This window comes from Peromyscus californicus, unplaced genomic scaffold (genome assembly GCF_007827085.1).
Source record: "Peromyscus californicus insignis strain IS unplaced genomic scaffold, ASM782708v3 Scaffold_5__1_contigs__length_169319896, whole genome shotgun sequence".
In the NCBI taxonomy this organism is placed as follows: domain Eukaryota; kingdom Metazoa; phylum Chordata; class Mammalia; order Rodentia; family Cricetidae; genus Peromyscus; species Peromyscus californicus.
The window spans coordinates 21,666,563-21,689,267 of NW_026294573.1; the positions used below are offsets into that span (position 1 = coordinate 21,666,563).

At 44.6% G+C, this 22,705-nt stretch overlaps 1 protein-coding gene and 1 pseudogene across 1 annotated transcript in view; one reads left to right on the plus strand and one right to left on the minus strand.

Moving 5' to 3' along the window:
• Nucleotides 1-10,801: 10,801 nt before the first annotated feature.
• Nucleotides 10,802-14,900, minus strand: LOC128096252 (prostaglandin G/H synthase 2-like; annotated as a pseudogene).
• The window catches only part of Stx12 (syntaxin 12), a 33,598-nt gene continuing 25,667 nt past the window's right edge, over nucleotides 14,775-22,705 (plus strand). Inside the window, exon 1 of the mRNA XM_052716700.1 lies at nucleotides 14,775-15,016. Coding sequence (XP_052572660.1) covers nucleotides 14,899-15,016 — 118 coding nt within the window. The 5' untranslated portion in view covers nucleotides 14,775-14,898. The remainder of the gene's footprint in view (nucleotides 15,017-22,705) is intronic.

Genomic DNA, 22,705 nt, shown 5'->3' on the forward strand with positions numbered 1-22,705 from the left:
CTACATACATTCACAGCGTACAGAAGGGTCCTCCCACAGCATTGAGGTGGAGAGAGATGACTCCATGGTTAAGAGCATGGGATATTCTTCCAGAGGACTCAGGTTCAGTTCCCAGCATCCACATGGTAGCTCACAATCATCTATACTGCCAGTCCCAGGGGATCTGACTTCTGAGGGCACCTCTGCCTCCTGAGTTGAGTGCTGGGATTAAAGGCATGTGCCACCACTGCCCAGCCAATAAAAATCTTTTAAAAAAGTGAACCCTGCTCTTTTGGAGGACATGGGCTCAGTTCCCAGCACCAACACGCCATTGAACAACTGTCTGGAACACAGTTCCAGGGGATCTGAGACCCTCTTGACCTCTGCAGGCTCCTGCCCACACATGTACACATACAGACACTCGGGTCCACATACACAGTATTTAAAAAGAGAACTGCTATTGTCCATCGTGGAGGTGGCCTCCACACTGATCTCAGCTTGTGGAATTAAGTTCTGAAATTGATTGACACTTTGAAAAGTAGTTTATATTTTTTAGCTATCACTGGAATTGATGACTTCTCTGTTTCTCAGCAGTTAGAGGACTGTCCCAGCATATTTTCAATCTTGCTTGAAAAGTGAGGTCATGCTGGGTATGGTGGCACATGCTAGTAATCCCAGCACTCCGGAGGTTAAGGTAGGAGGATCATGAGTTCAAGGCCACCCTGGGCGATATAGACTCAGTTGCACATCTTTAATCCCAGCTCTCTGGAGGCAGAGGCAGGCAGATCTCTCTAAGTTTGAGGCCAGCCTGTATACAGAGAGAATTCCAGGACAGTCAGGGCTACATAGAAAAACCCTGTCTTGAAAAATAAAAAATAAAAATCTAACAAAGAACTTTATTTTCCAGTTAATATCTTTTCATTTTAGCTAATTCTTTATAGCCAATTAATTTTCCAAATAATTAATTGTAGTTGTTCTCCCTTTGGACCAATTGGAGCCCCAACCATGTTAGAAAGTCTCAGTCCTCGATGGGTATAAAAAATATTGTCTATCTTTTTTCTCTTTCTCAATTTTTTTTTTGGGGGGGGGGCTTTGAGGCAGGGTTTCTCTGTGTAACAGCCCTAGCTGTCCTGAAACTAGCTTTGTAAATCAGGCTAGCCTTGAACTCACAGAGATCTGCCTCCTGAGTGCTGGGATTAAAGTCATGCACCACTACGCCCATGTCCAGACTTAACATTTTTCTTTTTTCCACAATTTTATAGTTTATCTTCCCTGAAAGTTTGCTCTCCTCCCTGTTCCCTCTCCTCTCCTCCCCTCCTCTCCCTCCCGTGCTTCACCACAGAGCTCTACCCCAGCCCTGGTAACTGTTTTGATATTAACCAATGCTCACTAAGCCAAATATAAAATCACAAGTGTTTTTCCTCAACAAATAACCATGAAAGATTGTCAGAACGGATCAGGCTATGGTGGCACTCTCAGCACCTGGTGAGTAGAAGCTTGCTGATCTCTGTGAGTTTGGGGCCATCCTTGAGCCTTGACTACATAGAGACACACTGTCTCAGAAAAACAAAACAGAAACCAATTGTCAGAATAGGAAAAACAAAACAAACAAACAAAGCCGCTTGGAGTGAGCCACCAGATGTATTACAATAATGATAACATGAAGCCATAAAAATCAGAAAGTGACATCTGGTGGCGGAGGGCAGTTGGTTAGAAGGAGCATAAGCTGGAAGTTTCTGGGCTGATGAGGATTCTGTCTCGGTTTGTCTGGTACTTAGTGGAGTGGACAACTCGACACATTGAACAGAATACTTTCTATCTGCATTCTGGTTCAATAAAACAAAGTCTGGAGAATGCTGTTTAGTCCTGGAAGCCGCTGCTGTGAGCTACAGCTGGTTTAAGAACACATGCATGCACATCTTTTAGGCAGGGCTGGTAATCCTGGGCTACAGAGGATGTCTGAATTCTGGCTGCCACTTAACAGCTGTATGACACTGGGCAAGGACCCAGAATCTCAGAGCATGCCAATTCTCTTACCTATACAAAGAAGCAAATCATATCTTAATGGAAATCCTGGGGAGACTGTTTTTGTTTTTTTTTTTTGTTTTTGCTGTTAATTAACAAAAGGACTAATGCTCAGAGATCTTACTCTCAAAGTCCTAGACTGTCAGAAATGTTGTTTGAAATATCTGTGCAAATGGAACGTTTTACTCTTACCTGGAAGGTTTGGGTGATTTGGACACCGAGGAGCATCCCCGGTGTCTGAGACAGGTGCAGAGCTTTAGATAAGGTTTCCAATGACAGCATCCCACATCTATCTCCACATGGTAGTTTCCAAGGAAACGGGATCCTAAGCCCTCCTGATAGCTCAGGCCTGCTGATAATCCCTTTACACAGCCCAGTGTGCTTTGAAGCGATCAAAACACTGCTTCTGGACAGGAGACATGGCTCAGCGGCAGAGTGCTCACCTGGCTGGCTCCCCCTAAGGGCTACTCCACAGTACTACAGAAACCAAGGCATAACAAAGAGGTGAAGCCCACTACTGTTTCTCCCCCCCCCCAAACATAAATAATTTTCCCTCATCTGGTGTCTGGTGACAGAGCCCAGGGTTCCTCCAGTGTAAGGTTTCGCTTGCAACCTCAAGTCTGAATGTACTTTGTGAGACCACTGGCAGTCTTCATTGAGGACATGTTATCTTGGGGGATCTCTGGGGCATACAAAATGTGTTTCCAATGATTGGCATCTAAAAAGCTCTTAAGAAATGATCAAGTTAGGGCTGTGGTGGGAGAAAGCTTCAGCTGGTGAAGTGTTTGCCTTGCAAGTGTGAGGACTGGAGTTTGAGCCTTAGCGCCTCCATTTAAAAAGCCAGGTGTGACGGGGCTACACAGGGAAACCCTGTCTCGAAAAACCAAACCCAAACCAAAGAGCCAGGTGTACTAGCACATACTTACAACACTAAAGCTGTGAAGACAGAGACAGACAGATCCCTGGGACTGACCAGACAGACAGCCCAGCCTACTTGGCAAGTTCAGGTCATTAGTGAAAAATCCTGATTCAGAACGAATTTCGAAGAGGCAGAGGAGTCTAGGGAGTTCTCTGCTGTGTTGGTAAATTGTTGCTCAAGTGTGAGGACCTGAATTTGGATCCCCAGCATCCACATAAAAGCAGGGTGTAGACTACTTACCTGTAATCTCAGTGCTGGGAAACAGGATCCCGGGGGCTCACTGGCCAGCTAGTTTAGCCTGAATGGGTAGCTCCAGGTTCAGTGGCTCCTGTCTCAAAAAATAGGTGGGGAGTGACTTCAGAAGAGACCCGATGTGGATCTCCGGTCTCCACACTCACACACACATGCACACATGTTCACATGAGTGCACAAACATATACACACACAAACACACACTAGAAAAATCAAGATGGTCAACACTGGAGGAATGACATTGAAGGGCTGTCCTCTACATACATGTGCACACACACACACACACACACACACACACACACACACACACACACCAGTACACAAGGGCTGAAGAGATAGCTCAGTGTTCAATTCCAGTTCAATTCCAGCACCCACATGGCAGCTCACAACTGTCTGTAACTCCTGTTCCAGGAGACCCAACACCCTCACACAGATATACACGCAGGCAAAACACCAATGCACATGAAATAAAAATATGTAAAAACAAAACAAAAAACAACACAATACACAAGTTAACAGTTTATTGAAGTAAATTTATACATTTAAAGAAATGACCTGGTTCTGAAACAGAGTATATTTAATCTCCTTAGACTTTTATCATTTCAAAGGAATTAGATGTAATATTTCAAGTGGCACATCCTATAATTATGAATATAAAACACATACACGGAACTGGAGAGATAACTCAGTGATTAAGAGCACTACTACTCTTGCAGAGGACCTGGGTTCAGTTCCCCTCACCTATGTTGTACAACCCACACTGCTGTTAACTCCAGCTCCAGAGGATGCCCTGCTGGACTCTGAGGGCAGCTGAACTCAGGTGCATGTACCCACAGACAGACAGACAGACAGACAGACACACACACACACACACACACACACACACATTATTTAGAATAAAAATAAATTTCAGCCAGGTGGTGCACATCTTTAATCCCAGCACTCAGGAGACAGAGGCAGATGAATCTCTGAATTCGAAGTCAGCCCGGTCTATCAAGTGAGTTCTGAGTTCCCGGGACAGGCTCCAAAGCTACACAGAGGAAACCCTGTCTCGAAAAAACAACCAACCAATCAATCAATAAATCTTTAAAACATAAAAATTTTAAAACACAATTAATTAAAATTTCACATTAAAAATCTCAATAAGTCAATGATTAGTGTTCTAATAATCATACTTGAAGAAGGATTTTTCTTTGGAAGTCCAGCTCACAAATACTGACACTGAGACTTATTATTAATTATGACAACTTGGCCTTAACTTAGGCTTTTTCCCAACTAGCTCTTATAATTTAATTAACCCATATTTTTTCATCTGTTTTGCCTCATGGCTCGGTTACCTCTGATCTGTACCCTATGTCTGACTTCTTCAGAGTCTGATTGGCGTCTCTCTGCCTCTCTTCTTCCCAGAGTCCTCTCTGTCCCCGGAAGAGTCTGTCCTCTCCTGCCTAGGTATTGGCCATTCAGCTCTTTATTAAACCAATCACAACAATGTATCTCCACTGGGTGTACAAATATCCCACAACACATACTGTTAGTTCTTTTGTAAAGAACAATATAAGGAAAGTACCCAGTTACTGTTTCTGGTTTTTGTTTTTTTTTTGTTTTTTTTTTTGGGCTAGGCAAGTGCTATACCACTGAGCTATATGCCCAGCTCTCTTTTCACTTTTTTTTTTTTTTTTTTGAGACAGTTCCATACAGCTCAGACTAGCCTTGAACTTGCCCCATAACCAAGGATGACCTTGAGAGTTTCTGATCCTTCTCCTGCCTCCTCTACTTCCGGAGTGCTGGGATTACAGGCATGCCCCACCAAACCTGCTGTTTGTGAGCTTTAAAGTTAACTTAGATGATTTATTTGAGTGTCTTGCCCGCCTACACATCTGTGCACCACCAGTGTGCTTGGTGCTCTCAGAAGTCAGCATTGGATCTGCTGGAATTGGAGTTAGAAATGGTTGTGAGCCACCATTGCTGGAAACTGAACCTGGGTCCTCTGCAAAAACTGGTCTGGAACTCACTATTTAGTCTAGGCACATTTGCAGCTTGAGACCTTCCTGCCTCCCCTCCTAAGTGCTGCGGATACATCTGGCCCCATTGCACCCAGCTGAAAGCACGCATTCTCTGACCCCAGGAGGCATGTATGCCTATGCAATGATGACCTTAGGTAGACTTCCTAAATAGCCCTTAGACTGAGCTACAGGAAGTCACTGAGGCTATGCAGCATGAGGTCAGTGTTGTGGTCTTTGGCTACTTATTTTGTGGTGCAGCTTCTCCAGCAGGCTGGTGTTTCACAGCTGAGTTAGGAAAGATTGTTTTCCTCCTCCTCCTCCTCCTCCTCCTGTTCCTCCTCCTCTTGTTCCTCCTCCTCCTCTTCCTCCTCCTCCTCCTCCTCTTCTTTCTGTTTCTGCTGATGCTACTGCCGCTGCTGCTTCTGTTTCTCCTCCTCCTCCTCCTCTCCTCTTCTTCACTTCTTTCCCCACCTCCCCTTTTAATTTTTTGGTGTGTGTACATTTTGCCTGCATGCATATCTGTGCACTATGTGCATGTCTGGTTCCCTTGGAGGCCAGAAGAGGGCGTCAGATTCCCTGGAACTTGAGTTACAGATTGTTGTAACCCACTATGGATGCTGGGAATCAAACCTCCAGTCCTCAGGAAGAGCAACCAGTACCGTTAACCACTGAGCCATCTCTCCAGCCCCCGGAAGGCTATTTTATCTGGATTCCTCACCTCTTGTTCTAGGATCTGGTCATGGACTTGGTGTGTTCTGCACACCTCTGGTTCTATCCTTTTTCTCATTATTTTGAAGTTTGTTCAGGATGTTCTCTGGGAAGATCTGGAGCTCCAGGAGCTAGAGCTGATTCTCAACAAGCAGGTGTCCTCTAGGATGAGGACATCACAGGAGGACTTGGGGACATCTTCTAGACCTTGTGTCAGCTGTTCCATCCCGCTGTGAGACCTGACCTAAGCTTGGAACCATGTTCTCCCCTCCTTATACAGTCATATGGTCAATGTTTAATGGATCTTTAGTATTTGCTCTGTGAGAGACACAGAGGAGGAAACCACTTTACACTTTACATGGAACGAAGAAAGCAGCAACTATATCTTCAATTTCTGGGAGAAAGAGACTTTCACTGAGTTTCAGTTTAAATAGTATCAAATGTAAATGAAAAAAGGCTCAAGGCTTTAAAAAATTTTTAAATTCTTTTATATATATTTTTAATAATTTATTTAACTGTATTTTATGTGCATTGGTGTGAAGGTGTCAGATCCCCTGGAACTGGCGCTACAGACAGTTGGGAGCTGCTATGTGGGTGCTGGGAATTGAACCTGGGTCCTCTGTAAGAACAGCCAGTGCTCTTAACTGCTGAGGTGTCTGTCTCTCCAGCCCTGGCCCAAGGCTCTTTTAAAGGTTAAAAAAAGGTACAGTTTAGGGGCCTGGAGAGATGGCTCAGTGGTTAAACAGCTTGCCTTGCAAGAGCGAGAAGTGGAGTTTGGATCCTCAAAAATGCACTTGTGAGCATAGTGACCCCTCCATTGTGACTCCAGCCTGTGACGGTGGAGACAGAGGAGCCCAGCAGCAGTTCTGGGTTTGATGAGGAGACTCTGCCTCAGTGAAGAAAGTGGAAGAGTGACTGAGGATGATTCCTGACCTCAGCTTTGGGTCTCCACGTGCAGGAATACACATGTGCACCCCCCCACATGCAGCCATGCATCCATACACATGCAGCCATGCTGCCATACACATGCAGCCATGCACCCCTACACATGCAACCATGCACCCCCACCCATGCAGGAATACACATGTGCACCCACACATATGCAGCCATGCACCCACACACATACAGTCATGCATCCACACATATGCACACCACACAGGAAAATGAAAAAAGAAAAATATAGGTTACTAAAATATACTGTGGCAATGCATTATGATGAAATGATTTCTTACATGCTAAGAGACTGGAACTTTTGCTGGACCATACCGCCAAAGTTAATAATACACTTGCTACTTAAGAGTAGCTGGGCAGTGGTTGTGTACTCCTTAAATCCCAGCACTTGGGAGCCAGAGGCAGGGGGATCTCTGAGTTCAAGGCCAGCCTGGTCTACAGAGTGAGTTCTAGGATGGCCAAGACTGTTTCACAGAGAAAAACAGAAAAAGAAACTCTGTCTCAAATAACAACAACAACAGCAGCAGAGTCTTAACAGTGCTGCTGGTCGTAGTGGTGCACGCCTTGAGTCCCAGTGTTTTGGAGTTCCTGACCCCTGGGAAAAGACCACAGACTCAATCCAATTATAATTTAAAGATTTATTGATTACCGCTAGCAGGACCACAATCTCTGAGCCAAACTTGAGATTGCTGTGAGAAGAAGGTGATGGAAGAATTTTTAAGGGGGAAAAAATCAGGAGACCCTGAGTATCTGCACAAACAAGCCAAGAGCTGTTTTGCTCTGCCAAGATTAGGTAGTCAAGGCAACCTGAACGTCTGAATAAGCAGGTTACAGAAGTCAAAAGCAGTTAGTCAAAACAGAATAAGTAGATGGTCACGGTTGTACATTTCTGAGTAGGTGGATGGGGTCACTGAATCAGGGTTACTGGGAACTTATTTCCCAGAGACTGGAGGCAGAGATAAATGGCTAACAGTTACCTAGATGGATGCCTAGCAGAAAATGGAGGGGGTTTTGGCCATCACTCCAGGACTTGGGAGGCAGAGGCAGGTGGATCTCTGTGAGTTTCAGGCTAGCCTGGTCTACATAGTGAGCTCTAGGACAACCAGGGCTACATAGTGAGAACCTGTCTCAAAAAACAACAACAAACATAATTTTAAAAACATTAAGACTTCCAGGAAAGGCGCAAAGCTACACAGAGAAACCCTGTCTCGAAAAAAAAAAAACCAAAAACAAAACAAAAAAACCATTAAGACTGTTAGACTACTGTGTATTCAGTCTATTTGTTTAGCCTATCCCTATGAGAACAAAGTAACAACAGCCTTATTTGTCATGGACTTTCCATGTAATCATCTTTACAACCTGAGCTAATGCATAGCTGCCATCTTAAGTTATGGACTCTCTCATGCCCCTGGCCCAGAGTAATGCATGTGTGTTATGATAATCATTATCTGGGAACAGAAAATAGGCTGAGAGTGGCCTTAGAAAATGAATAAAGGATGGAAGTGGCATTGGACATTGCTTGACAGTGTTTGTTATCTGGTCAGTTGGGGTCAGTTGGAGTCAGTGATTTAATCCCTTGTAAAACTCTGTTAAAGATTCCTGTAAGGTGACTCTCATTCCTCGCCCCCTGCTCTCTGTGCTGTTCAGTAAATACAGAGCAGAAGCCCTTTGTGATGGACAATGGAGGACACAGGAGAGCTGCAGAGAATCCAGCCTCTGCTTGCTCTAGGTTAAATGACATAAAGGGGAAGTGTTTCAGTTCTGTCCTTCAGCTGTGACACCAGTATTGGTGACTTTGAGTTTATTATTAATGCATTCAAACTGATACATTTCAGTGCTTTATGTGAAGAATTGCTAATGCATTAAAACTGTGTGATAAAACATAGCATTTGACATAAAACTATGAATCATAAGAATTATTATGTCCGGCAGTGGTGGCACACGCTTTTAATCCCAGCACTGGGAGGCAGAGGCAGGCGGATCTCTGTGAGTTCAAGGCCAGCCTGGGCTACAGAGCGAGATATAGGACAGGCACCAAAACTCCTTGTCTCAGAAAACAATATATATATATACATATATATATATACATTTATTTATGTGTATATATATATATATACACATTTATTTATGTATATCAGTGTTTTGCCTGCATGTATGTATGTGCACTCTGTGTGTGTCTGGTGCCTGAAGAGGGAATCAGATCTTCTGAAACTAAAGTTAAGGATGGTTGTGAACTACCATATGGGTGCTGGGAACCAACAGAATCCAGGTCATCCACAAGGACTTGACTGCTAACCCATTTCTCCAGCTACTATGTTCAGCTTTTTACATGGGTGCTACTGGGATTCAAACTCAGGTCCTCATGCTTCCAGAGCAAGGGCTCTTACCCACTGAGCCATCTCCCTAGCCCTTATTATGTTTTTATTTTTTTAATTTTTTTGAGACAGGATCTCACTGTGTATTCCTGGGTGGCCCAGAACTTGCTATGTAGACCAGTTTGCCTTGGCCTTGAACCCACAGAGATCCACCTGCCTCTATCCCAAGTACTGGGATTAAAGGTGCATGTCACCACATAATGATTTTATTAGAATTTTCATAACCAGAATAAGAGCATTAGGCTAGGCATAGTAGAGCACATACATGTAGGCTTCCAAATAGCTAACACAGAGGCTTAATATTACTTATAAATGCTCGGCCAGTAGCTCAGGCTTGTTACTAGCTAACTCTTACATTTAAATCAACCCATTTCTATTAGTCTATGTATTTCCACATGGCTTGTGGCTTATCACCTCATTTCTACATGTCCTGCTTGCTCAGTGGCTGGCTGGCGTCTCTCTCTCTCTCTCTCTCGACTTCCCTCACTCCTTCCTATCATTCTCAGTTTGGCTTTGCCATCTAACTTCCTGCCCAGTTACCAGTCTGTCAGCTTTTTATTAATCAATGAGAGTAATACATAGTCATAGTGTAGAAAAGGATTGTTCTACAGCACATATGTAATCCCAACACTCAAGAAACTGAGGCATGAAGTGTTGGAGCCCACTAGGTTTCCTAGTGTCTGTACCCAGCAGGACTGAATAAGAGGTTGGACCACAGGCCAGGTACCAAGTATTTGTAAGGGTCTACACTTGACTATAACTAGCAAGGGGGAGGTCTTTTGCTCCACCCCTTGGCACTGTTATAAACAGACCATAGGAATAAAGTTCTGGGCCGGTGGATAAGGATCCAGGCCCACCCGAGTCTATCCCGTGTTTTCTCTGTTTCTCTCCCCTCTATTTCTAACTAAGTCTCTTATCCCTCATCCCTGGGGTAAATAAGTGTGGGGGCTGGTCCTCCACAATGAAGATGAAAAGTTCAAGGCCTGCCTGAGCTGAGTGAGTTCAAAGCCATCCTGGGCAATTTATTGAGAACATGTCTCAACAGGATCGGGGAGAGGCTGGGTATATATATTTCAGTGGAAGAGTATTTGTTTAACATGACAAGTTGTTTGTTTTTGAGACAGGGTCTCATTTGGCCATCCTGGCCTCTAACTTGCTGTGTAACTGAGGATAGCTTTGAACTCCTGAACTTCCTGCCTTTAGCCTCCAAGTGGTGGGATTGACTGGCATGTACCACCATATCAGATTGTTATTGTGATGCTAGGAATTGAATTCAGGGTCTGTCTGTCTGTCTTCCTTTTTTCTTCCCTCCCTCCCTCCCTTTCTCTTTCTCTTTCTTTCTTTCTTTCTTTCTTTCTTTCTCTCTCTCTCTCTCTCTCTCTCTCTCTCTCTCTCTCTCTCCCTCCCTCCCTCCCTCCCTCCCTCCCTCTCTCTCTCTTTCTTTCTTTCTTTCTTTCTTTCTTTCTTTCTTTCTTTCTTTCTTTCTTTCTTTCTTTCTTCCTTTTTTCCTATCGTTCTTTCCTCCAGCTGCCCCCCCTCCTCCTTTCTTTAAAGACAATGTTTTGCTGTGCAGTCCTGGCTGGTCTAGAACTCTCAGCCTCCCAAGGGTTTGGATTATAGGTGAGTTCTTCCATGCCCAGCAAATACAAGGTCTACCACTTGTAGTAGTGAGTGCTCTACCACCAAGTTAAAATTCACAGACCTAATCTGTCCCTTTCTATACAAGAGAAGAACTGTCATAAGTGAATTCCAACCAAACTAGAGATAGCTTTGCTTTAAAAATCTCTAGGGGTGGGGGCTGCAGAGATGGCTCAGTGGTTAAGAGTACTGGGTGCTCTTCCAGAGAACCAAGGTTCAATTCCCAGCACCCACATGGCACCTCTAACTGTCTGCAGCTCCAGTTCCAGGGGATCTGACACCTTCACATCAACACACATAAAATGAAGTTCAAAAAAATTATTATTATTTTTTTTTTGGTTTTTCGAGATAGGGTTTCTCTGTGTAGCTTTGCGCCTTTCCTGGATCTCTCTCTCTGTAGACCAGGCTGGCCTCGAACTCACAAAGATCCACCTGCCTCTGCCTCCCAAGTGCTGGGATTAAAGGCGTGCGCCACCACCGCCCAGCCAAAAAGATTATTTTTAAAGATCTCTAGAGGTGGACACAGGCTCATTCCCATATTTGGAATCCCTGCTGCCACTCACAAGCTGCTTCCTCTCCTCTCATTTCTGAGAGACTAAAGTGGGCTGGAGAATACAGGCAACTACAGTTCCCTTCATGTCTGGCCATCAGCATCCCTCCAGGGGAAAATCCTTTCCATGTCTTCCCTTTTACCATGTGCCCACAAAATGCAATGAAATGAAAGCGTTTTGCAGCTAGATTCCAAACTGCTCAAATCTTCAGGAGTTATCTAAGAAATTCTTGTTTGAGATCTAGGAGGCATTGGCAGGTAGATATCTATGAGTTTGAGGGCAGCCTGGTCTACATAAGGAGTTCCATGCCAGCCAAGGGTACATGTTTGATATGAATGAGCAGACTATTTGGAAAGAACTTCCACAGATAATGAATTTAGGAAAATGGGAATGAGGATTTTACTAACATTTTAAAATTAATTACATCTTTATTGTGTGTGTGTTGCTTGCCACAACAGGTATAGGAGATCAGAGGACAATTGGCCGATTGTCTCCTTCCACTGTGTGGATCCCGGGATTGAACTCAGGTCTTCACACTTGACAGGGGTATCTTTACCTGCTGGGCCGTCTCTCTAACTCTGGAAATGGGTTTAGGGAAGTAATGAGATAGTGATAAAGTTACCTTAGTGTTTGGGTTTCAGATCAAACCTCAAAGCGATCAATACTTTTGGTCTTAATTTTCTCACCTGTAAAAGGGAAAATAATGCTTACTTTTCTGTGTTAACTTATGTTACTTAAAAAAAAAATCTGCCAGGCAGTGGTGGAGCACACCTTTAATCCCAGAACTCAGGAGGCAGAGGTAGGAGAATCTCTGTGAGTTTGAGGCCAGCCTGGTCTACAGAGTGAGTTCCAGGACAGGCACTAAAACTACACAGAGAAACCTTGTCTCAAACAAACAAACAAACAAACTACTTCAGGGGCTGGAGAGATGGCTCAGCTGTTAGGAGCATTGACTGCTCTTCCAGAGGATCTGGGTTCAATTCCCAGCATCCATATGGCAGCTCAGCACTACCTATAACTCCAGTTCCAGGGGACCTGACACCCTCACCCAGACACACATGCAGGCAAAACACTAATGCACATAAAATGAAAAAAATTAGTTTAAAAAATCTACTTTAAAGATAAAAATGGGGATGCTTCCTTGGTGTGCTATGACCTACAATGAGGATTCACACACAGTATGTCCCCAACAAGTATTATTACTTTACTGCTTAGATTAGTAGTGAAGTAGTCAAGAAAAGTAGTTTGAAACCCCTAAGAGTCACCGACTGGCCACAGTTCTGAATCTCAAGGTTGCTTCGTTCTCTGTATTTGAGCCTGGGTTCTCAGAATAGAACTGAATAGGAAGTAAGGGTTGAGGTAATCTCGTACACTTTTATGCAGATCAAAAATTCTTGCACAGTGTCAGTGGACTGTGAAGAGACACAGCATGGCTGAGAAAACTTATTCAATGGGATCCCCAACTATCTGATTATTTGATGTCATTTGCCCTGTCTAGCATCCCCCAAATCTGGAGGGACCTGATATCTAAGTCACTATCTGTCTGGAGTCAAAGAACTTGCACTAATGGTGGCTGTTTGGGGAGACACTGGACCTGGGACACTGAATGACCTGAAAGGACAGCCCTTGACGTCATTGCAGATGAGACACTGGATTGAGGCAGCGTTGATGACCTTAAAACCTACTTCTCCGAAAGTGCTTGGCTTCCAGTAGTAAGGAAAACAGAAAGGCTAGACATAAGTCCTTCCAAGGAGAATGGTGCCCCCATTTCCACTAGGGTCTCCCCCCAAACAGCATCTGGATGAGGTTTTTCTATCAGCAGGGCAACAGCTCCATGGCACCAATGTCACCATAAAGAGCTTCCAACTCAGCAGTCTCTTTGTCTCCTGTGAGTTCTTGAAATGATTTGTAGGGCTTTGAGGTACCTGTTCAGAGCTTGGTATTTCACCTGTCTGCTGAGGTCAGCTGAGGCTGTGGCGGCTTGTTGTACTGAGTGGAACATTCCTATGGCTGGTAACCCATCGAGCAGATAGCATGGTGAATGATTCAGTGAACTGGTTCAGTCCATGCTCTACGAATAACAGAGTTGTAGAGAAACTGATCAAAGGTATACTTCTGGTCCTTAATTTGAAAAGTGTCAGGCTCCAGAGGGTGCCGGTGACAGAGTGTGTTAGAACTCAGCAGCGATAAGGTTCTGATACCAAACCGTTGATTGAAAAGCTGGGTCAGACTTTACTCTGAAGTAATAGCCACTCAAGGGCTGTACCTGGTCTTGGATCACAGTCTTGACAGTCTCTCCCATCAGCATGAACCTGCTTGTCTGGAGAGCCACTCATCAACCCATTCTGGGTGCTCCTTCTTTGCACACATCGTCAAACATTCCGTTATGTTCCCACAGCCATATTGCAGTGTACACCAGCAGACTAGGCCACAAGCCAAAGATCTCCCGCCTCACAGACAACTGCAGATGTTCAGGGGTGTGAAGTGGGTAGATCATCCCCACACGAGGATCTCTGGCCTCTCTGATGGGAGGATAGACCTCTCCATCAATGATCTGATATTTAATTTTCCATCCTTGAAAAGGCGCAGTTAATACCGTCTATTTAGAGTTTTGCCTTAAAGATGGCTTAAGACTACTCCGTGGCCCAGTCCTCTGGTGAACACAGATCCTCATCCATCATGAATCAAGAAGCCCTTTTCCCCCTTACACACCATGGGAGTTGGGCAGTCATCTGCTACAGGAAGAGAGGCTCTGATGTAGTAGGAGAGGTTGGAGAAGGCTTCTCAGTTTTTGTAGGGGTGGTGTGCACCTTGTAAGTGGGTGGGCTGTCAATCAAATGCGATCTGGCGGGCAACACATATCTCATGACTGAATTCCGCAGGAAGGAAATGTTACTGACAATGTTCCAGAATCCCTTGAAGTGGGTAAGCATAGAGTACACGGTGCTGGCGGTAGGTTTTAGCAGTAATTTCATTCTTGTCAGAAATTTAGGTGTTGAACAGTTTTCACCATAGAATCCTGTCCGGGTACAATCGCATTTGTACTGCTCCAATCCCACGCTCATGCATTCACCTCGGTTTTGACATGGGTTGGAAAAGCAAAGATTTGCAGGGTGGCTAAGCGCCAATGCCGCGCGGCAGGATGCGGACCGGCATGTTGGCGGCTGGCACGTGGCCGAGCGCGGGGCGCGCCGTCTGCAAGCTGCTAGCTGCGCAGCTGGAGGAGTTCGGTCCTGCGGCGACGCTCTCTGCCAGCAGTTTGAAAACTCTCAAGTGACAGCGGCGCACGCGCACCGCGGGAATGGGGGGGGGGGGGGGTTTAGAGCGTGCGCGTGCGCGTGCGCATTGTCAGTGGGTGGGGTCAGTGCGCACGCAGTCGCGGCTCCTTTTCCCCCCGCCCTTTCTCTTCCCGGTTTTCCTCTCAGCTGCGGGGCTCGGCTAGTGGCAGCTTCCGGTAGGAGCGCCGTGAAGCGCGACCCCGGTCCCTGCTCCTTGTCATGTCCTACGGTCCCTTAGACATGTATCGGAATCCCGGGCCCTCGGGGCCCCAGCCCCGGGACTTCAACAGCATCATCCAGACATGCAGTGGCAACATCCAGCGGATCAGTCAAGCCAGTGAGCGAGGGGACCCAGCTGGGAGCGGGGGGCGACCGGAGGGACAGGCCTGGGTGAGGGTGCCGCCAAGACGCGGAGCCCGGTCCCGGCCGCAGCCAGGGCCACTCCGGAGGCCGCCGGGAGCCTCCCCTCCGGGCGCAGCGAGCTGCCTTCCCCGGGTCGGTCAGGCTCGGGCCCTTCAGGTCCACACCCCTATCTGAGGCGTTGTGAGTTCACGGTGTTGGGTCGACTTGACAGCCCGAGGGTGGGAGGGAGTGTGTGTCATCTCCTGGACTGTGAACAACAGTCTTGACTGGGCGCAGTGGTCAGCCGAATTTTTCCTGTCATCGCCGTCTCCCCACCCACCTCGCTTTCCACAGTTTGGATCAGGGGTGGCTTCCTGGTTGAGGCTCTAGGTTCACATTCTGCTCAGCGGTTGGGTCCTCAAGACATCAGCAACTTTCAATTAAGGGAAGTGGCGAATGCGTGTGTTTGGGTGACTTAATACACTGTGCTTCCTGTAATTAATTTGGAAATCAGAGTCAATGACTGGTATTTAAGGGGTGGGAGGACTCCTGTTTTATTACAGAGAATGCACCGGGAACATTTTAATTTACGTTGTCTTTTGTAGCAAAGAAGTTTTTAAAATTTTAAGCATGAAGATTTCATCTTCTGTCTCTTGTATAAATCTGATACACGGAGCCGCTTGGCTACAAGTACATACCGAGTGGTACAAGTCAGTCTGTAACTGCTTGCCTCAAAACTCACTCCTCGCCATTAGAGTCTAAGATTGTAGCTGAGAGTCAAATATAGGCTGTTTCCAAGTTTTCAAAATCAGCCTAGAGCCTTGTAAACAGAACAACAGAAGCAGCTTTACTTTAAAAATGGTGACAAGCATCAGTGTTATTATTGTGTTTTTGTGAGCTTGGCTATACTCTGTTAGGTCAGTTCTGAATTACAATTACGTTGTAAACTTTAAAGCATAAGCTATCACTTTGCTTTGCTTTTATTTTATTTTTGAGACAGAATTTCTCTGTAACCCTGGCTGTCCTGGAACTCTCTCTGTAGACCAGACTGGCCTCAAACTCAGAGATCTACATGCCTCTGCCTCCCAAGTGCTGGGATTAAAGACATGTACCACCAAACCCAGCTTGTCACTTTGCTTTTAAATCTAAATGTATATTGTAGAAGCTGAGAGGTAGATTTCTGGTGGGAAGGGTTAGCACTGGGTATTTGGAGGTAGGAAGAGTATTCGGGTTGTTAAACCCAGATACTAAAAACACAATACTGTGATCAATGGTTAGAAAGTATGGTACTTTGTGTTCCAGTTCCCTTTTGTCAAGGGAACTGGAACTGATCTACAGGTTAGATCAGAAAATCCTGGTTCAAGGGGCAGGCAAGATGGCTCCGGGTAAAGTGCTTGCTGTGGAAGCCTGATAACCTGGATTGCACCCCAGAGCCCATGTAAAGGTGGAAGGGGCAAATCAACTCCACAGAGCTGTACTCTGACCTCCACACTCTCTTCCCTGGCATGTGCAACGTGTGTGCTTGCATTGATTTGTATGTGTGTTCTACATATCACACACACAATAATAATAATAATAAATAAATAAGTTTTAAAAGAAAATTTTGTGCTGGGTGGGGTTGGCGTATGCTTTAATCCCAGTACTTGGGAGACAGAGGCAGGCGGATCTCTGTGAGTTCCAGGCCAGCCTGGTCTGCGGAGTGAGTTCTAAGACAGCCAGGGATACACAGAGAAACCGTGTCTTGAAAAAAAGAAAGAAAGAAAGAAAATTTCATTTCAAGGCTGAAGTTTTCGCATTAAGACTAAAGCTAATTTGAATGATTTTCTGTGGAATATTCTGGATTTGAGTATTAAGCTGTGTAGTAAGCATAGGGACTGGCTTAGATTCTTTTAACAGTAAATTTGTGTGTACTTAAATCAAATTAGGTTTGAAGCTGGGCGTAGTGGAGCACACTTATAGCATTTGAGAGGGTGAGGCAGGAGGATTGCCATGACTTAGACAAAGCTAAACTGCATAGTGAGTTCAAGGCAAGCCTGGGCTACATAATGAGACCCGTTTAAAAGGGAAAGGGGAGAGAGGGAAAGGGGAACAGGAAAAAGCCAAAACCTAGGTTTGAGGAGTCAGGCCTGTAATCCCAGCTCTCAGGAGGCTGAGGCAAGTTTCCATGAGTTCAAGGCCAGCCTGAGCAATAGAGTGGGTCTTAAAACCAAACAACAAAAAAAGGTGTGTGTATGTGGGGAGGAATAGAAGCAGTTTCCTTGGTGATAGATACTGATTTAGCTGTTGATTAGGCATTGGACTCAAGGGAATTATTAGAGTCAACAATTAATATGTTGCTAGCTACGGTTTAAGTACATAGTGTGCCAGGCAGTATGAAAAAAGTACATGTGGTATCTTTTTTTCTTATTTTTTCAAGACAAGGTTTCTCTGAGTAGCCCTAGCTGTCCTGAAACTCATTCTGTAGACCAGGCTGGCCTGGAACTCAGAGATCCACCTGCCTCTGCCTCCTGAGTGCTGGGATTAAAGGCTTTTGCACTACCATGGGGAGGAGGGTGGTATATGTGATATCTTAATTCGTAACAATCCTGTGAAATAATTATCCCTAGTCTATGGGTTAGGAAACAGACTGAGAAAGGTCAAAGAATTGCCTAGCTGAGTGTGTGTATGTTTGTATGTGTGTGCTGTGGAAGCTGTGATTTCTTTTCTTGAAATATGTTCATCTTCCTGCTAGATTGTTAATTCATTTGAGGTAGGAAACATGGCCTATTCATCTTTATTTTTCTACTGTTTGCCTCAGTCCCCAGCATATGGGTTCATTCATTCAGAGTGCAACAAGCATTCCGTTCACTGGCGATAGAGCAGAGAAGGACTTGCTGCATGGTGCTGTGTGGATGTTTGCATGCATGTGTATGTGTACATACAAATAATATCAAGTAGTAGCAGGTGCTTGAGGGGAAGAAAGCAGGTAAGTGTGTAAAGGGAAGGGATAAAGGAATGGATGATAGGCTGGTGAGGAAGGCCTCTCTGAGGAGATGTTTGAGTGAGCAGATACCAGAATGGAGGGAGCTTTGTGAGCAGTGGAGAAAGCTAGTGTGTGCTGAGGGTAAGTCCAAGGACTTTGACGTGACAGAAAATAGCAAGAAGGCAGATGGGGCTGGATTAAAGATAGGGAGCAAAGTAGGAAAAGAAGTCAGAGAGGTAGGCAGCGGCCAGGCCACACAGAATCTTGAAGCTTACTAATTGTAAGTGAAGAAGTCATGGCCAGAACGCCCAAGTCCTCTCTGAGAATGGATGTTCAAGCACATGTCCACTCACCCGTGAAGATCCGAGAGTGACTGTTCCTTTTTTTGTGGACTTTTCAACCACAGATTTGAGTTTGGGGTTGGAGAGCACATCAGCCTGAAACAGGGCAGCCCACTTGGTGGGTTAAAGGTGTAGCTTGGGTTGACTGCCTGGTACGGACAGTTCCACAGTACATGTGGGGGGCCAGGGGAGAATTCTTGACCCCCCTACTGTGTACTGAAGGGTCTAGACAGATGCTTCTGAGGCAAATGTAGGAAAATACCTGAAGAACTTCACAGTTAACTGCCAGTCAAAGAACAGCATTTCTTTCCTTATGTGGCTGATTTATTTGTTTTAAGGTAGTGTCTGTGTAGCCTTGGCCGGCCTGGTACTCACAGATACTGCCTGGCTCTGCCTCCCCAGGGCTACCAAGTGAGTTCCAGGAGAGGCGCAAAGCTACACAGAGAAACCCTGTCTCAAAAAACCAAAAAAAAAAAAAAAAAAAAAAAAAGTTATGTACCATTATACTCAGCCTGGACTTTTTTTTTTTTTTTTTTTTTTTTGAACTGAGGATCGAACTCAGGGCCTTGTGCTTGCTAGGCAAGCGCTCTACCACTGAGCTAAATCCCCAACCCCTCAGCCTGGACTTTTTAAAGAAAATTATTAAAATTAGGGCTGGAAAGATGGCTTTTTGGTTAAGAGCGTTTGTTGTTCCTGTAGAGGACCTGGGTCCAGTCCCAAATACCCAGAGGCACCAAACACACTGGTGGTACACAGACATACATGTAGGCAGAACACTCATATAGTTGAAAGGAAATTATAAAAAAATTATCATTATTATTATTTGAGACAACATATCACTCTGTAGCTCATGCTATCCTTGAACTCCCAGAAGTCTTCCAGCTTCGGCTTCCTGAGTACTAGGATTATAGGTATGAGGTACTAGCCTCAACTCTGACATGCTGTTTTGTTTTGGTTTTTCAAGACAGTTTCTCTCTGTAGCTCTGGCTGTCCTGTTACTTGCTCTGTAGAGCAGGCAGGCCTTGAACTCAGAGATCCTCTGCCTCCTGAGTGCTGGGATTAAAGGCAGGTACCATCACCTCCTGGCGATTTTTTTGTCTTTTGAGACAGGGTATATAGCTCTGGCTGGCCTGGCTAGGAGACCAGGTTGGTCTGGAACTCACAGATCTGCTTGCCTCAGCCTCCAGAGTGGTGAGACTAAAGGGGTGTGCCACCACGCCAGGCTCCGCTTGTTTACTGAAAGACTAGGACACTGCTGAGCATTTAAATGTTCGAGAACTATGCTTGCATAGTTCTCAGCTTCTTACCAGTTTCGTAAGTGTTTTGGTGAGTTTTGCTTTTCCCTTCCTGCTCAGTTTCCTCATCTGTGGTCTTATTTATTTCATAGGGTTTTGAGGACTGAGATAACTTATGTGCGTGCTAAAACAGGGCTTGCTACAAAGGGAATGTCTGTAATCCTCACCCTTGGGAGGTGGAGGCAGGAGTTCAAGGCCAGCCTTGGCTATGTGAGACCCTGTCTCAAACAGACCAACAGTACCTGCTACCTACCTACCGAACACATAAAACATACCAGCTGTCATTAGGTTCCTTTTCCTTAAATGTAACAGGCAATCTCTCTTCACCGTTTAATATCTGCTTATATTCTGTACTCCTTAATTAAGCCGAGCTTTTTGACCTTGTCACTAGAGCAATACTGCTTTTGTTGGATGAAGGACCATGCATTATACATTTCTCTTTCGACAGTGCCTGGCTCAGCAGTGGGTATGTTGGCATTCAATATGTACTTAATTGATTTTTATCATTGCTAAGTACATTTTTCTTGGCCTTGGGTTTGTTAATAGCTATCCTTAGTCGAGTGCTTTTGTGTGCCAGACAGCATTCTAAAGTTAGCCTCCTGTTAGCTCATTTCATCCTCACATCAGCCACATGAAGATTCTCCTGGTACTCCCACTTCTTAGGTGAGGAAGCAGACACTGTCATCATTTCCTCTAGACCACTCAACTAGAAAGCGGTGGAGCCAGGAATCAAACATAGGCAGTCTCGCTGGACGTGGTGGTCCACGCCTGTAATTCCGTCACTTGAGAGTCAGGAGGATCAACACAGTGCGTTCAAGGCCAGCCTGGGCAAATAGCAAGTTCCAGGCTATGCAGGGCTACACATCAAGAGCCTGTCTTAAAGCCAAGAGCACAGTCTTAGTTCAGAGTCTGTGCTCAACAACCACATGTGTTTTCACTCTTGTATGAGATGGAATATTATACCTTTAATTGTTAGTGCTCATTTTCAGTTTAGTTTACAGATTTACTATTTAGTTTAGTGACTGGAATTTTGTTTTGTTTGTTGGTATGGGGGAGTGGTGATACAAGGGCTCATGTAGCCCAGGCTAGCCTTTAACTCCTGATCTTCTTGCCTCTGCCTCTCAAGTGCTAGAATTGTAGGTATGCACCACCACCACTCTTGAGAAGCTGTTTTTTAAAAGGTAAATCCCAGCCTTCAAGAGACTGAGGCAGGAAGATCAGGAGTTTGCAGCTGGCTTGAGAATAAATAACTTGTTCCATGTATAGAGACCCTGTCTCTGTAATGAGGGTTGGGGATGTAGCTCAACTCTTAATAAATGTGTGTATATATGATGTGTGTGTGTGTGTGTGTGTGTGTGTGTGTGTGTGTGTGTGTGTGTGAGGCAGTTTTCACTGTTTCCATGTAACATCAGAGTATCAGAACACTGAGTTGGCCATAATCAGTACAAAAGCCTTTCGTGCTTGGTGTAGGTAGTTTTTTGAGTTTGTAGATTTCTTTTGTTTTATTTTCTATTTATTTATTTATTTTTAAAAATGAAACAGGATTTCACTGTGTAGCTTTGGTTGGCCTGGAACTCATAGAGTTCTGCCTGCCTTTGCCTCTTGAGTGCTGGGATTAAACACATATGACATCACACCTGGCCTTGTTTTATGTTTTAGTATAAGTACTTTTGTCATTGAATATGTTTGTTTATGAGTTTGTTTACCTGTGTGTATGTATGTGTTCCATGTGCATGCCTGATACCCTCATAGGTCAGAAGAGGGGAGTCAGATTCCCCTGGAACTGGAGTTACAAATGGTTGTAAGCTTACATATGTGTGCTAGGAACCTAATCCAAGTTCTCTTCAAGAATAACAAAATGTTCTCAACTGCTGAGTCATCTCTGCATCTTCTGAATGTTTTTAGTGTATTGAATTAGAACATTAGATCGTCTCAAATAAGAATTTTGTCCCATTCGTGTGATGGAAAGTTGCTTTCAATATAATTAAATAGATGTGGACTATGGTTCATGGGGACATTTAGATTCTGCTGATATCTGCTAAAAAGTGCATAAAGAGTGTTCACATTAGAATAATTCTTGGTGTTGATGTTAGCAATAATATACAATAAATTGATTTACTTCATATTCTTTTTTTTTTTAAAGTTTTAGCCATGGGGCTGGAGAGATGGCTCAGAGGTTAAGAGCACTGACTGCTCTTCCAGAGGAACTGGGTTCAATTCCCAGCACCCACATGGTGGCTCCCAACTTTCTGTAACTCCAGTTCCAGGGGACCTGACACCCATTGCAAAACACCAATGCACATAAAATATAAATAAATGAGTTTTAGCCGGGACAGTTTTAAATTGAGAGGTCAGAGATGGAAGAGGTCAAGTCTAGTGTTTTTAGTTTTTGTTTTTTATTTTTGTTTTTTTTCCCAAGTTCTATAGATATCTGAGATTGGCCTTGAACTGATCCTTCTGCTTTTATGTCCTAAGTGCTAGGATGACAGACTTGTGCTACCATGTTAGACCTAGGCATCATTACAAAATTGCTTACACAGAACAGAAGGGTTTCTTTTTTACATTTGGCATAAACATCTAGTTTCTAGTATTAGGTAGCATTTCAAGGGAGGTACTCAATTGTCTTTATCCAAAATATTTTAATTTATTTTATGTGTATGAGCATTTGTATGTATGTGTACTATGTGCATGCCTGGTGCCTGAAGAAACCAAAGAGGGTCAGGTATTGGGTACCCTAGAACTGGAGTTATAGACAGTTGTGAGCTGCTGTATAGGTGCTAAGAACTGAACCTGGGTCTTCTGAAGAGCAGCAAATGCTATATCTTACTGAGCCATCTCTCCAGCCCATATCCAGAGTATTTTAACAAGGGTTGGGGATGTAGCTCAGTGGTAGAGCACATGCCTAGCTAGTAAGATCCTTGGTTCACTCCCCAGCTGATCTGCACATGCAAAGTCGTATTATAAAACATTATAAATGTCTGTCTACTTCATGTGCTGGGGACTGAGCCCAAGGCTTTACATACAAGTGGTAGGTAGACATTCTACCACCGAACCATATTCCTAGCAATAACATGTCAATCAAAGGG